This window comes from Gavia stellata, chromosome 2 (assembly GCF_030936135.1).
Source record: "Gavia stellata isolate bGavSte3 chromosome 2, bGavSte3.hap2, whole genome shotgun sequence".
Lineage (NCBI taxonomy): Eukaryota > Metazoa > Chordata > Aves > Gaviiformes > Gaviidae > Gavia > Gavia stellata.
In genome coordinates this window covers 1,551,924-1,567,423 of record NC_082595.1, presented here as the reverse complement: position 1 = coordinate 1,567,423, position 15,500 = coordinate 1,551,924, and the positions used below count along the sequence as shown (strand labels likewise).

Sequence of the window (15,500 nt, the reverse complement as noted above, 5' to 3'; positions counted from 1 at the left end):
CTCTTCTTCCTATCTTAGTCTAAAATATATTCATCTTCACTTCCTTTGTTTAAATTCCATCTGACTCTGTACTTGATAGAACTTCATATATGAAGAGGGGACACGGTGACAGGGTTTTGTGTTTGACTTATTTATTTTGAGGCATTCCCAGGACACCAATATAGGCATGGGTATTGAGCAGGCTATAAATGGAAGATACTTTTGGTTGAATTTACCATAGTGTTTTGTTTTAAGTCTGGATTCAACCTTACCATCTTTTATGAGGCATTACATTGATTCTGTTGGGTGGCATCCGTTAAACAGTGATTTCTGAATTCCAAAACTGGATGTTGCCTTGCCTGTGTCAAACTAGTGATTTCAGAGCATATGACATTATTGGTGTTCATTGTTTGGTGTGTGGTGAGGCTGCTGTGCTGCTATGTGCCTGTTTTGGAGATAAATCTAGGGGTTATTTAGGGTTATTCAGTGATAATCACAGACATTTCTCTTTCTTTAATACAGTGGTTCCTTAAATGTCACAGATTATAACCTTAAATTTAGATACATGTAAATTTTGAACTTTTGTAGTGCATATTTTATCTTTGAAAGAAAATAGTGATGTTTATTCCTTAAATGTTGATTAGACCCTTCTGACATTATGTTTCAATTGTTTTCATTAAAAAGATTTGTTTTTTTCCTTTTTAATGCCTTACTGAAAAAGGTACCCATTGAATGGATCTGTGACACTTAATACTTCAGTGGGTATTTGTATCCTGGAAGGGTGCTAAATCTGGGGAAAGAAACATGACACAAGTGAAAAATTTTCAAAGATGAGATAAATTTAATGACTACTTCTTAAATAATTTTTCTTAAATAGAAGATTTTCAATGGTTCTATTTAAGGCAAGTTATCTCCTCCAAGCCCCAGGTAGTGCCTCTGGTGGCCTTGATTTTTCTAAATTAGGATATTTTTTTTATATGTAGTTCAAAGAGCTTGAAATAGGCTGCAACTACCTGTAGCACTACTGTGCTACAGTCTATCAAAGTAACAATTTTATTTATTTTTGATAGCAGAAAACCTTGAGTGTGAACTTTACAAGTGTCTTATCGTACAGTCCTGCTCAGCTATTTCTGGAGCAAGACTAAGGGAAACAAACCTGGTGGGGATCTCTTCCACACTGCTAAGCAATGCTTTGTTACAGATGGAAATAGACAATTTTCTCAAGAAGGGAGCCCAAGCGTGAACTGAAATATTTGCGTTGTGAAGGACTGGGTTGGGGACCAAAGCTCAAAGCTATTCGGCAGTGCAGTCGTTCTCTAACTGCATTAGGGAAAACTGGTTTTTGTATCCATTTCTGTTCACTTGGCCAAATGGCTTAGACCCATTTTAAATTGGAGGATGCTACTCATCTTTTTTAAAAGCTCTTACGTAACTTTTGTGTGTAAAAGGTGTCATATTGGAAGATATTTGTCCTCTAGGACGGCCAACATTTCTAGCCTCTGGATATATCATACAATGTTCCTTGTCTCTTTCAGGAGCTTGAGCTCCCGATGCTGAAAGTGGCAGCAACAGAGATGGTGTCTGGAGTGTCAGGGGAATCTGAGCAGAAACTGAGAGAATTGTTTGAGCAGGCTGTGGTGAGGCACCCATTGGAAATAACGCTGTGAATTGTTTGTCCTTTTCTTTGTAAAGATTTGTACTTTGTTGCTGTGGTTTGAATTTGAGTGAATATTAGTGAGTGAATCTTTCTACTGCTGCACACAAGTCATAGTGTCTCCCCTTCTGTGACCAGAATTCCATGGTACTAAGTGTCATGCTGTCATAGAGCACAAAGGTTACTATTCTGAAATCTTGACAAAAGATAGTTCATCATATCAATGTAAAGAGAGTGACATAAATCATTTAACTATTTGGAGCTGCTTGGCTTGATATATAAAAATGAAAAAGATGTAAGAGCAGTTCACTATGCTTTTTTGTTACAAGGGTTTTTTGCTGGTTTTGTATGGCATGGAATTTGGGTGAATGTGAGATACTTAAGTCTTTGGGGGTTTAGGTATAAAGTAAGAAATTTGGGACAAATATGGTAAGAGCAGGAGTCAAGTTACCGCTGGAAGTCTTGCTTTTGTGCCACTTCCAGACATAGTAAGAAGCAAAGAGAACCGGACAGGTTGAGATAATTTTAATTTAAACAAATGCAAATTTTTCTTTTTTTTAGTATGCAGCTAATGTTTTATTTCATGAGGACAGTTTTCTGTTCCTGAACTCTGAGAATGTTCTGGTTTTCCAACTTTACTCCATTTTCTGCTCTCCCCCACAACCGTATATGGATGTTCAGAGTATGTTCCTGTAAAAAAGAATACTAAACAGGGCAAAAAGATTGATTGTGAAGCTGTTAGATTATTATGTTTCCAGTTCATACTACATTTTAATTTTTAGAACGCCTTGGTAAGATGTTGTTTAGAATAAAATTAAATAAGTGATAGCACAGAGTTTTTAGAAATTGCTTATCTTTTGTATATATAGTGATTGAGGGGAGGTTGCTATAAAAGTTATTTTACGCAATACATTTAATTTCTTCAAAAATATGTTTTAAAATAAAATCTGTTGCCTTTCTTATAGTCCCTCACATTCATTTAAGTAGCTTTTCCACTTAGTTTTTGTACCAATTTTTGTGCAGGGAAAAAAGACATAGTTCCACTATACATTATTCATGCACCGTGGAATCTTTGTAGCTTAGTTGTATTTTTTCCATCAGATAGAGGAAAAGTGAATGACAACTAGATGGCGCAGTTGCTACCTGATAACACAGAATGCAGGGGTTTTGAAATACTATTTTTTTTAATATGATTCTAGTATTTTTGAAGGTGATTCTAGTGTTTTCCCTGAGTATTCCTTTTCACTACTAGTGCTGATGAGAATATTAATGATCTTATGTCAGTTAAACACTATTCTTTTCTATCAGTTATAGTAACTATTATTCTATATTAATGGTGGCTTTTTATGAACATGAAGTACATGGAATTTTAGAACAGTGGTAGGAGTTGCTGGTTGCTCATTTTAACTCTTTGAACATGGTCAGGCTCTGTAGTAATCTTGAAGTTGGCAGGTCATTTTTCATGAGCACCTACTGCTCCTTTTTTTTCATTATGTGCGTCAGTAATGCTAGCTCTTGAAATTCCACAGCTGTAATGTCACTAACAAAACAAACAAAAGAACATATCAGACCTTTCTTGTCTGATTTTCTTGTTTAGACTTAAGCAAGTAAGCAGTCCCAATGGAATAGTTATGGAAAACATAAAGCAGCATAGAGGTACATTTAAATTTTCAACAATATATAGAAACATTTTGAATCTCATGCCTTAATTATTTCATAGCCTCAGCTCAGCACAGTTTCATAGTCTGGTGGCTCTCCAGATAGTCAGTAAGAACAACAGAATTGTTCCAGGACAGGTCAGTTGTGCAGAAGACTTTGAGTAATAATTATAGAACAGAAAATATGAAAAAAAATCTTTCTCTCTTGTAATACACTATGTCAGTGTAATTTTGTAATGATTAATATTTCTCATTCCTAGTCCAGTGCACCATGTGTCCTTTTCATAGACGAGATTGATGCAATCACCCCAAAAAGAGAAGTTGCATCGAAGGACATGGAGCGGAGAATCGTTGCTCAGTTCCTAACTTGTATGGATGGTCAGTTTCAGGAACATCTGTACTAGGCTAAACTTTCTGATTATCAGGCTCACTGTCTGCTTTCCTTCAGTAGTGACTGGTGGTTACTTTAGTGGAGATAGTGGTAATAATTTTTCATATTTTGGCACAGTTTACCTGTGGGGTGGTGGGAAGATTCTAATAAATTTGAGGGGATGTTACTACATTAATTTCGTAGTGGTCTGTACAGCATTGTATAAGCCTGTCTGTTGTATAAACAGATATAATGGGAAAATGTGTCACATGTCATTTGAAATGCTTATTTTTGCTTGATTGTGAAAAATGCAAATTCTAAGTAGCAGAAATAAGGATGAACATCAGTTTAGCATGACTGTTGGTTAGTTTATCTCTGCTGTTCTGAGTATTATTGTGTGCTGCAGAAACAGTCACGTAGATACCAGAACAAAGTTGAGATGGTGAGTATGAGTACTAAATTCCTTCCTTCCTTTAGACTTGAATAATGTGGCTGCCACTACCCAAGTCCTTGTTATCGGAGCAACTAACAGGCCTGACTCACTGGACCCTGCACTGAGGCGAGCTGGGAGATTTGATCGAGAAATTTGTTTAGGGATCCCAGATGAAGCGGCAAGAGAAAAGTATGTGTTACAAAGTTTAAGCTTCTTTTGGATTAGTTAATAAATAAGGAAATAATGTGTAAGGTAACATACAAATTAAGGAAAAGTACCTTACTGTGTTTAGTCCCATTTATGCCTGTACACACCAATGGATCAGCACACAGTGGAAAGTGCGGAAGACAGTAAGTGTGCATCTACTCTTTGTCTTGGTTAGCTGTATCTACATTTGGGGTGGTTTCCTTTCTTGTGTACAAATCAGCTTTTACCATTATATTAATGGCTTTTCAAGTGCCTTAACACTATAGATGATGGAATTAAATATATCTTTTCTGTTGTTCAGGAAGTTAACATTCTGGTTTTGGTGCTCCCTATGTGACTATTAAATTAGGAACATAAATTAAGTATAGCCTGTTTGTTAGTCCTCTCAAGCACACACCTTAAGCAGCAGGCCTAGATTCTTCCATCCTATTCGTCATGGAAATACACCAGTCCAGGCATTAAGCCGAGCTGGAGTCATCCTGTTTTGTGTAACTGGCCATTTTTACTCCAAAGATCTGTGACCGTGAGGCTAGATTTAAGAAAAATATTATTTTTGGTTTTTTAATTAAAAAGGAACTGCTACTCATTTCCACAACAGCAGGAAACACAGGAAGGGAAGTGTGAAAACAGCAGTGGCTTATCTTGTTATGGGAAGGAAAGAAAGGTTAAAGGATAAGTTCCTTCTAGCTCAACTAATCTTATTTCTAGGTTGAAAAAGCAAACTATTTTGCTTGCAGCGTTGCTCACTCTGTGTTGTCAGCAGTACTGGCCGTTATTCCACCCTGTTTTTATTTCCCCCCTTCTGGCCATGCCTCCACCTTTTTTTTTTTTTCTTCTTCCTCCACATTTACATCCCTGTAGTAATTATGTTCCTCTTGGTTGTGGGAAAACATGCAAGTGGTTAGAGGTAGAACTAAAGAGTTGACTGATGCAAGTTCTGATTCTATGGTATTTCTTCGGTTCATGTCAGAAATATGATATTCCCAGAAATAGCACTCTTTCAAAGGATAGGAGTTGTGAATGGGAAAGCCATCGTAGTGTGTAGAGATTGTTCACAAGTTAAGAGTACAGTCACATTCATTCATATTATTGTTTTGTACAATTGTTTGTATTTGTGTTCCTGGAGGTGTAGGCTTACAGGAACTGTTGATTTTATTTTCTTTTTTAAATAATTCACCACCACCCCCCCCCCCCGCCCCTTTTCTGTTTTGTTTTGGGTGGTTTTTATTGGGGAGTTTTGTTCCTTTTTTTAAAATAAAAAGGTCATATAGAAACAGAAGTCCTTATAGTGTGCTGATTTACCACATAATAAATCAGTCTTGCTGAAGGCATGATTTGAACTGCTTAGCTATGGTTCTACAGCCTTAGGGGGTGGAGTAGGATGAGGAGGTGTACCTGGAGATCTTGCTTTACTTGCGGTGTTTTCTTGCACATGTATGAAGCACATGAAGGAAAATAGTATATGTGGGACAAAAATTCAGAATGAGCTATTTACACTTAACTTTTTATGTTTTGAGTCACTTGATTAGCTATAGCTGTTGTCAGACAGGTTGAAAAATTCTTGAGAACCAAGCTGATATCACTAGTAAAGATTTAAATGAGAGATGATGGAACTTGTTAGTGGGGAGGCAAACAGATGAAACGTATTATAGTTTCAAAGTTTTGAGTAGTTTAGTAACTCCTGACTTTTCTGTAGTTACATTACTTGATCTGGAGATAATTTAAACTAGTTTTCACTGGAACTAGAAAGTATGTTAATGATCTTCACTTCTTTGGTTTGTGCTGCCTTTTTAAAATATTTTCACAATGAAGTGATGTTTTGCTGTTTCAAACAAATTGATTTGATTCCTCTGCTCAGAGTTCTTCAGTGCCAGTATTTGTGTGGTGACATTGGCTTTTGTTGTTTGGTTTTTTTTACTATTCATGTAGTTTTCAGTTGTCCTTGGCTTAGAAGAACAGCAGGAAGTCTTGGTGGACATTGAAGGAGGTTTTTAAAGCTTCGGCCTTGATACAGAGTGAAAAAACTCCCATTAAAAAAAGTGTGAAGCATAGTACTTCACTGTTAGTTACATAGAGCTGTTCTGTAGTAGTGATGGAACTGCATAGGTAGGTGTAACTTCAGCTTTTGAATGAGGGTGAGATAACACATGAGGTGTACACATAAGCTGTGTGTTGACTGTTGGAAGTTTAACTGGGGACGCAGGAAATACCTGCAGTTCTTTTCTGCTGACAATGGTAGGTCAAAGATACTGAAGATTAAAAGATAGAGCTCCTCACACAGACTGATTTCATTTGCTCCTTGCAGAATAGTTTGTTGTGGGTGTTCTTCAATAAATTAATAAAAGTGGGATGGAACAGACAATGCAGACTAAGGTTGTTAGGAATACAGTGTTAAATATCTCAATGGATAATTTGTGTGTGTCTCTGTGGTATGCTCCAAGATGTACTCTGTCAATTTTGAATCATAAACTAAAGTTTAAAGAATCTATAATATTTAGACTCACCAAAACTAGCTTTTACCCACTGATGGACATTGCCTGGTTGATGCTGTTGGTTTTCATTTAAGAACTGAAAGGAAAGATATAGCATAGTTTTGTGGGTTTCAGTGTTAGTTACTTCCTAGTTGAGTGAAAACTGTTCCCACTGTACTACTTAAGTTCATGTGGACTGAAAGAGACCTTAAATCAATGCTGTTTGTTTTCATATGAAAATAAAAAAAGCTACAGCTTCATCTTTATTTTGTTGTTCTTTTTCTCCCTACTTGATTAGAATTCTTCGGACTTTGTGTCGAAAACTTAAGCTCCCGGAGTCCTTTGAATTTCATCATTTAGCACGGCTAACTCCGGGTTATGTTGGTGCTGATCTGATGGCACTTTGTCGTGAGGCAGCTATGTGCACAGTGAACAGGGTCCTGATAAAATCTGAGAAGCAGAAAAGGAAACACATACACGCTGGAGGAAACACAGCTGAAGAAAGCGTGGGAACAGGAACAGACATCCCGGTGGAAGAGGATACCAAACAACTAGAACTTCCTCCTAAGGTATTTTCCTTGAAGCATGTGCCTCTAATATCTTAAGAATTGAGCCATTTTATAGTTGTGAAAGTCATTGCTCATAAATCCTTAAACATCTATGGCCAATGTAATATTAAATATAGGTTTAGAAATACCAGCTCCTAAGCCAGAAGCTTCACTCCTAATGATCCATATAATGGGTCTGAATAAGTGGTTCCCAAAACCCACACCTTCTAAAAACCGTGTTAATGTTTTATACAAGGTGCAGGTTTTTTTCCCTGAGTTTTTTGTCATTGTTGTTGTTTGTGTTGTTTTGCTTTGTAGCAGCCCAGGGGTTAAAATAGTGGCTATATCTCTCTTCAAAAGTGTATCAACTGTAAGAGAGTTGTAAGACTATCAGACTTGCACTGAGTTTTTGCCAAGCTGCTTGCTGTGCCCTCAATGAAATATCTATTATGATGCCTGGGGCTCTTCCCTGACCTGGTATAGTTACAGTTAGCCAAAGTCTAGAAGTATTTATGCAGTCTACATTTTCTCTCCAGCTATGTGATTACTTGGGGTAAATTGCATGTGGTGTTTTGTACCTATAGCAAGTTTGAGGAAGAGGTATCTATCCAGTAGAAAAGTTGGGTTAGCAATGTGACTTGAGCTGCAGAGAAAGTATCTGTTAATGTGCAGTACAGCTGGAACTCTGTTGCAGAAAATAGCGTTTCCAGTGCCAGAATTATTCTGTGGCCCAAGTAGCATGCTGTGGTCAGTGAACCAGAACATCTTTATATAGAAATTCTTGGCCCTACTTCTCAAAATTTGGAGTGTGTATGTGCCTTCATTATGTGTAGGCTTCCTAAAGATTTGTCTGGAGGTGTAAAACAAAGTGGTTTTAAATCCACATTGTACTCGGATTCTGGTTTTAGAAGGACTGTCAAAGAAAACTGTTACTGTAGTTAACAAAAAACTGTAAAAAGCTGTAGTAAGCCTTTGTATTAGAGTAACATACTCATACTGCATACCTCCCCATGTTTCCTGGGGCCTGATGTAGCCAAAAGAAAGCAGGGAGGGGCAGATGGTTGCAGCTTTTATCAACATCACTGTGATCAAAGGGGTTATTGAGGATGAGGAAGTGTAATCCTAACAGAGCCATATTTTGATAGCTGGCAGGAGGTTGACATAGTCTAATACAGGGTATTGTCATTAAAACTGTTATATTATGTTTATAATGGAAAAATAAACATACAAAACCTTTAAAAATCATTCACACAATTCAAGTAAACAAACCCAGTGGTCTCGGCTGTTTCAGAGTTTCTCTTAATGATTCTGTTAAGAGGAGGAGGGAAGGCTTAAAAGGAGTATCAGGCACTATAAACACTTGTATTTCTTTGTGGTCAGTTGTAGAGCTATCTTAGTTACAACAAATAGGCAATGCTACTTTCCCCATATACTGCTGTAGGAAAAATGTGGAAACTTAACAGAGTTTTTACAATTTTTTTTTTTCTTCCTCTATCTTACAGTGAAAATCCTGGTATAGTTTTACTTATGGTGCAGTATCAAAGCAAATTCCATATTAGAACTGGGATGTATTTATGTTGTGAAGGTATAAAGTTCTTTGATCAAGTATTTTCTCAGATAGTTTCCCCAACAAGGAACTGACTGGGAAAATTGGAACGTACCTGCCTGGGGCACTGGGGTCTGCAAGATGGGATGGTGCTGAAGAGCATTACCCTGTATCTCTGTTCTGTTTGCCCACACTTTATCAAGGCCTGGTTGCAAAACCAAGTCTAATCAGCCTGAGGAAATGAGCTGATGGCTTGAAATCAGATTATGTTAAATAAAAGTGTATAATCGAAAAATGTGTGTTGAGAGTTTTAAAGATTTATATGTAACTGAATATTCCGTAAATTGCTGAAATTGTGCTGTTCAGCAGAGTTCACTTTCTCTTGAGAGCAATTTCTTATTAAAAACAGAATGAATACATATAATTAATACATGTTTTTGAAATTTCAGCATGGAAAGAACTTTCTCCTAATCACTGTCGGAGAAGCAATAGGAAGAATTTGAAAACAAAATACGTGTGCTAGCTCTGTTTCTGTAGTATCTAAATCAAGATTGTAGTCTGTCAGCTCAGTGCTTTCACAAGTGTTAAATGTGTACAGTGCTTTCCTTGTACATTTTAATCATTAATGTTAATTTTTAATGTTATTTTACATATTCTGTGTGTATTGTACATAACAATTTGTTTTATAGTAATCAATATTACAGTTGACAAAAGTATTGCTTTGAAAAAGCCCTTTTAAAAAATGGTTCTCCCTTTCTGTGTACCCTAAGGATGAATTGCAGAGACTTTTGGATTTGCTGAAGAAGCAAGACCCCTTGCCTGAGGAGCAGCTGCAGAAGCTGTGCATTGAGATGAATGATTTTATTGTTGCACTGTCATCAGTACAACCCTCTGCCAAGAGAGAAGGCTTTGTCACAATTCCTGATGTGACATGGGCAGATATTGGAGCCCTGGAGGATGTTCGGGAGGAGCTGACTATGGCAATATTAGTATGTCTTAACCTTACTTTCAGAGATTTTTTGCACTTTCCCCTATGCAGGGAATAAAACTATGCTTGTTTGTTTTTTAATATTTATTTAAGGTATAATGTGCTGCCCGTGAGTTCTACCATGCTACAAACTAGAAAATTTGCAACATCTTCATTTAAAATAGTCAGACTCCTATAATTTGCTTTCAGATTTCTTACAAGTCTGGTGCATGTGTTTCACATTTCACTTACTGTATTCACGCTTTCAGTTTTCAGTATGTTCATTCTTGCTGAATCTTAAGTATGTTAAAAGTTTTGTACCAATAACCTTAATTACACAACTGCCACACAAAGAATTGGAGACTACTTAGCTGGAAGGTTAGCAGGCTTGCTGCCAGTCAGGGGGATACTTAAGTTCTCACCTTAAGGTGTTAGTGTTAGGTAAATAAAATCTTCGCCTCTGAGTAATGCTACTACTCCCATTTTTGGGGTACTGACCAGTGCAAGATAGTAAGATGCTGATCGACTCTTTATTCTTTTAGCTGATAAAGAATTGGAATAAAGAACTTGCTTATGAATGATTTTTCATCCAATTGTAACTGAAATGAAAAGTTTCATGTTAGCTTTTTGTCACAGATAACTATGATAATTTCTTTTATAGGCACCTGTGCGCAACCCAGAGCAGTTTAAAGCTCTGGGCCTGACTACTCCAGCTGGTGTCCTGCTCGCAGGGCCTCCTGGGTGTGGCAAAACACTGTTAGCTAAGGTAATACATTTTCTAAACATCTTTAAAAATACTGAAGTGGATGTTCTTGTAGGAATGACTGAGTCTGGATGATACTGCCAGAAGTTGGGCTTTTGCACCACTTCTCATCAGAAAGTTGAATGTGAGCCTCTGTGCTAAAGTTACTTGATTTTTCTGTCATAAAGTTACAATTTTGCTTGAATTGAGAGGGAATTACTGCAAAACTTGAAGTAATTAAGTTGGTTAAGAAGAAAGCAGTGAAGATGGGAAGAAACTCTATTAGATAACCACTTCTATGGAATATTTCACTGTAACTAAATTATATATTTGGAAGTAGTCTACACTCTATTACATTTATTTATTTTTATTTACTGAAAATACTTTTCTTTTCCTTCTCCTCGAGCATTTCAGTTCTTATGGCATGCCCATGTAAATGCAGATAATCATGCAAGCTTCCAGATTGTCACTCATCTTTGTCTTCAAATGTTCTTATGTAGTTGAGTATCTCTTTAACTCCTACTAATTATTGAGAATTCTTGAGCTAATATGGGGAAGAGGGGTGGGGTGTTAATCTGGAACACTCTCTCATTAAAGAGAGAGAACACCTTGCTGAATTCCCTGCCCCCCTCCCACTCTTAATTGCGTATAATTATACTTTGTACTGTTTTCTATATTTTGCAAACAGTTGATAACTATGTTCCTTCCTGTAAATTTGTTTATCGCTCCATGGACAGAACCAAAGAAAACATGAAAAATGTGTGGTTTGTGTATACATCTGTCTTTCCCTTTTTGATAGGCCGTGGCAAATGAGTCTGGACTGAACTTCATCTCTGTGAAAGGTCCTGAACTGCTAAATATGGTATGCGCTAATCATTGTGCTTTTGTTATTTATGGAATTCTTGTCCAAAGCATGAGGCAAGCAAAATTCCTGATAATTACACAACTGATACTAGTGCAACTCAAGTTGTCTCGTTTAACCTCTGCTTAAAGTTTTTAGCAGTGAAGTTGTTCGTGTAAGAAGGAAAAAGCTTTCTGGATAGTTTAAGTATATATCTTGGTTTAAATTACTTGGCAGATGGAGCCTTCTTAACTGAAGTAGGATTTCTAAATGACCAACTACGTGCATCATTGCTTTTATGTAGATCAGGACAAAGAACAAAAATTCAAATCTACGATGAGAACAATTGGTGATCAGTAACTGCAAATCAGCAGCTTTCACTAAGGAAAATAAAATTTTCAACTTGCAAGTTCAGAAATTTGTTTTGCCAGTCATTTGAGCTTCTTAATGGAAGTTTGAAACCTTGGAAAGTAATGGGGTGTTTTAGGTGATCAGAGTGATTTTTAAAGATTTTAAGTGTTAACAGATAAAAGTGCTGTAGTCTGAGTTTTTGAAGCACTGGACTTAGAAGTGTTGTGATATAACTTTGGTCCCTTTTAGAGTTAAGAGAATGTCTTGAACTGAGCAAGACGGCTGCAGCCCACATCTCTGAAGACCATGGCAGTTACCTGTTTATCAATAATGTGGAAGCTAAAACCAAAGTACTGGATTTGATTATTCTTTTCGCAAACATTTTTTTTAATGTGTACTTCGCGTATTGATACAGGCAGGAAATAGAACTCTTAAGTTAACGAGGAGCCCTACTTCCTTGTGGAGTAAAGGAAAACGTCTGGCTGCGATTCAGAGACTGTGTTAAGACATAAATTGTATCAAAACATGTTTGTTTGGAAAAAAAGAAGTGTTTGCATTTACAACTTGGCAACCCCCTTCCCTGCAATTTGCCATTCAAAGTGAAATTCTGGCTTACTTTTCAGTTCCCTACCACCAACCCCCCTGTCTTCAGGTAACTACTATATGAACTTCAGATGTTCATTGTGTTCAGATTGCTCACCGGCTTTGTTTATGAATAGTTGAATAACAACAAGGTCCTTAATGAAGATTGTATTTGTTAATTCTCATAAGCAGAATGATGACAAGTTAGATTTTTTCCCCAGAAAGTAGGAATTCTATTAAACTCTGAATGTACTGCAAACTGTCAAAAGTAAGCTAGTGACAACTAGTGCCCATGTAAATCTTGATCAGTAAGGAAATAGAGATAACAGACTGTTATCAGAAGTAAACTGATTAGCAGGTTGCACTTCTCCCTTGCAAAGCACCTCAAATAGTGTTTATAAAACTGTTTTGGGTTTTTTTCCCCAAGCAAAATCTTCATGTCTTACATTGTTTCGCTGTGATTTGTCATTTGTTTTAGTATGTTGGTGAAAGTGAACGTGCTGTACGTCAGGTATTCCAGCGTGCCAGGAATTCAGCCCCTTGTGTTATATTTTTTGATGAAGTTGATGCTTTGTGCCCTCGGAGATCTGACCGTGAAGTGAGTCCGTTTTAAAATATCTCCATAAATAAATTATCTCAGTTGCAGCTTTTGTGGCATTATGCCACAACAGAAGTACCTGGAAGGATACTATGTTCAGTATCTCCCAAGAAGAACAATCCGATAGGCTTTCTCATATTTGAGGAAAAATATGTTCGTCAAATTTCATAAAGCTTAACACTTTTTTTAGTATCTATGTATATATAGAAAATAATATCCAGAGAACGTATGTGTATCCACCAACTTTGCTGTGTAGAGCCATAGGAGAAGATGAAGTGCAGTTTAATATCATGTTTAATTTATGGCCAAATCCTGATACCTGCGCGCAACTGTAATGCTCACATGAAGTATGTATTGATTTGAACAATGTGAACTGCATCATGAAAATATTACGGGCAGGAGTGTAAGTGGAGTGCATTAGACTTCAGAGTTATTCTACCCGTGAAGTTTTCTCTGTCTTGATATTTTTTATTTTTTTTCTTTTGGAATAGGAACTATCTACACCTAGAATTAACTTCTGCTTTTGGGGGGAGGGTGTTTTCTTAGCGCAAACTGTTAATGTGTTGAAAGGAAAGCTGTTCTGTTTTTTATGCAGAGGAGGTGCATCTGTTTTATGATACTGTGCATGTATGTTGATGGCTGAAAGAAATGATGCTTTTTTTCAACAGACAAGTTGAGTTCAGTACTGTTCAGATATTGCCATCAATGACGTTAACAGAAAGACTGCAGTTTCAGTCTGTAGGAGAGAGGAAGTTTCATCAACTGTTTCTGACTCGTACCTTGTCTTCTGAATTTGCATGCTTCATTTCCTGTGAAAGATAGCCAAGCTGAAAAGTTCAGACTTGATTTCTTGAATGTCCTGAGGTGGTGGTTCACACAGAGCCGTAAAAGATGGTGTCCAGTACTAGGTACCACAGTAGGCATAGATGGTAGCCAAGGAGGGGGAACACGTGTGCTTAGGCCTCACTATATTTCCCTTCGCTGGCAGCTGCAGCAGGCAGTAACTTGGTGCCTAGAAGCCCACCCCAGCTTTTCACAGCCTCCTTTGACCATGTAGAGGTACTGTCTGGGCAGGATACTGGTGACTGTATTACTCAGGCTGTAATACTGGTGACAATCCTTGGGATTCATAATTGAAACTCAGTGGTGTTTGGTGTTTCCATTGGCTTTTTGAGACCTATGTGCATTTTCACCACATATTCTACTTATCTGTAGGTAGATTTATATTTTTGTATGTTTAAAATTAAACACTAATACTTAGAACAACATTCTTCAAAATCATCAAGCAGTTTTACTGCATAATTGAACTCTTGTTCTCCAGCTCCTGTGCTTTCTCTGTATCCCCAAATCTAGAATGAAATTCAGATTAAGCTATTGAGTTTGATTATAGGATGTCAGTATTATGGAGCTGACATTTAACTCTGAGTAGCTCAGCTGCTGAAAGTATTGTTTCAGGGGTTTAAATATTTGGAGAACTTTTTTTTTTCCCAAAGCCTGAATATTGAGAAGTTTTGCATGTTCTTGTTGAGATAGACGGGAGAATGATTAGCATAAATATCTATATATACTACTTTAAGTGAGTCCGTAATTTTTAGTGGGAAAGAAAAGATTTGCCACATGTTAAAATGTGTGGTGGGTATACAGGTGGCATGAATTTGGGGTAGAACAAGCTTAGACTATGATAGAAATCCAGAATGCAGCTACGTTAAAAGTACAAAAAAGAAAATTTTTCTTTGAATAGTATTTCGGCGGGGGGGGGGAGGAGCTAGTAGATCTTTTAGTTTGAAATATTCGCATTCCCACTGTTTCCTCAGTTTTGTTGACAAATTTCTCCTTTTAAAGTCAGGAGCCAGTGTCCGAGTAGTTAACCAGTTACTCACAGAGATGGATGGTCTGGAGAATCGTCAGCAAGTTTTCATTATGGCTGCCACAAACAGGCCAGGTAAAGACCCAAAAATCATAAACAAGAGAAATCAGATGTCCTTGGTTCTCTTCTGATGAAAGCATGTGTTCTTACATATTTGAATTTCATAACCTTGTTCTGTACTTAAAATTACAGTGTCTCCTCGAATCCAAACCTTTTCTGATCAATTAGTCTGTTCCACATTCTTGTGACAGTGTGAGATGAAGCAACCTCTTTAAAATGTGTCTCAATTAGCACCTGATACCATTGCTGTAAAATGATTTTTAAGTCCTTTGACTTAATTGGATTTTGGATTATCTCCTTGGAACGTAAAAGAAGAACAAAGAACTAAAACATATATTTTTTGCTGGTTGCATTGATTTTCTATCCAAAGCAACCTTACAGTTTTCTGCTTTTTTTTTTTGTTTTGTTTTGGTTTTTTTTTGCCTTGAGGCATGTCTCATGTTAAATTATTTTTCCATTTGCTTATCTCTTGCTTCCTGGGCTTCATATTCCAAACTCGGTTCCCTCAGCCTGAAGTTATTCTGCTGTTCCCTCATGTTCTGTCAAGCTTTGGTATTGACAGCTGTCTGTACTCCCTTGCTGGCTCTTCAATTTTTGCAATTGCTTTTGCAATTCCTGCAGCATCT

General features: G+C 37.1%; 1 protein-coding gene across 2 annotated transcripts in view; it reads left to right on the top strand.

Moving 5' to 3' along the window:
• Positions 1 to 15,500, top strand: part of NVL (nuclear VCP like) — a 44,621-nt gene that overhangs the window by 7,459 nt on the left and 21,662 nt on the right. Inside the window, exons 10-18 of one of the 2 annotated variants that reach the window (XM_059832547.1) lie at positions 1,515 to 1,616; positions 3,552 to 3,669; positions 4,139 to 4,283; positions 7,071 to 7,302; positions 9,637 to 9,855; positions 10,495 to 10,599; positions 11,375 to 11,437; positions 12,828 to 12,947; positions 14,790 to 14,889. In XM_059832547.1, coding sequence (XP_059688530.1) covers positions 1,515 to 1,616; positions 3,552 to 3,669; positions 4,139 to 4,283; positions 7,071 to 7,302; positions 9,637 to 9,855; positions 10,495 to 10,599; positions 11,375 to 11,437; positions 12,828 to 12,947; positions 14,790 to 14,889 — 1,204 coding nt within the window. Of the gene's footprint in view, positions 1 to 1,514; positions 1,617 to 3,551; positions 3,670 to 4,138; positions 4,284 to 7,070; positions 7,342 to 9,636; positions 9,856 to 10,494; positions 10,600 to 11,374; positions 11,438 to 12,827; positions 12,948 to 14,789; positions 14,890 to 15,500 lie in introns of both variants that reach the window. The other variant, XM_059832541.1, reaches the window with a different exon arrangement.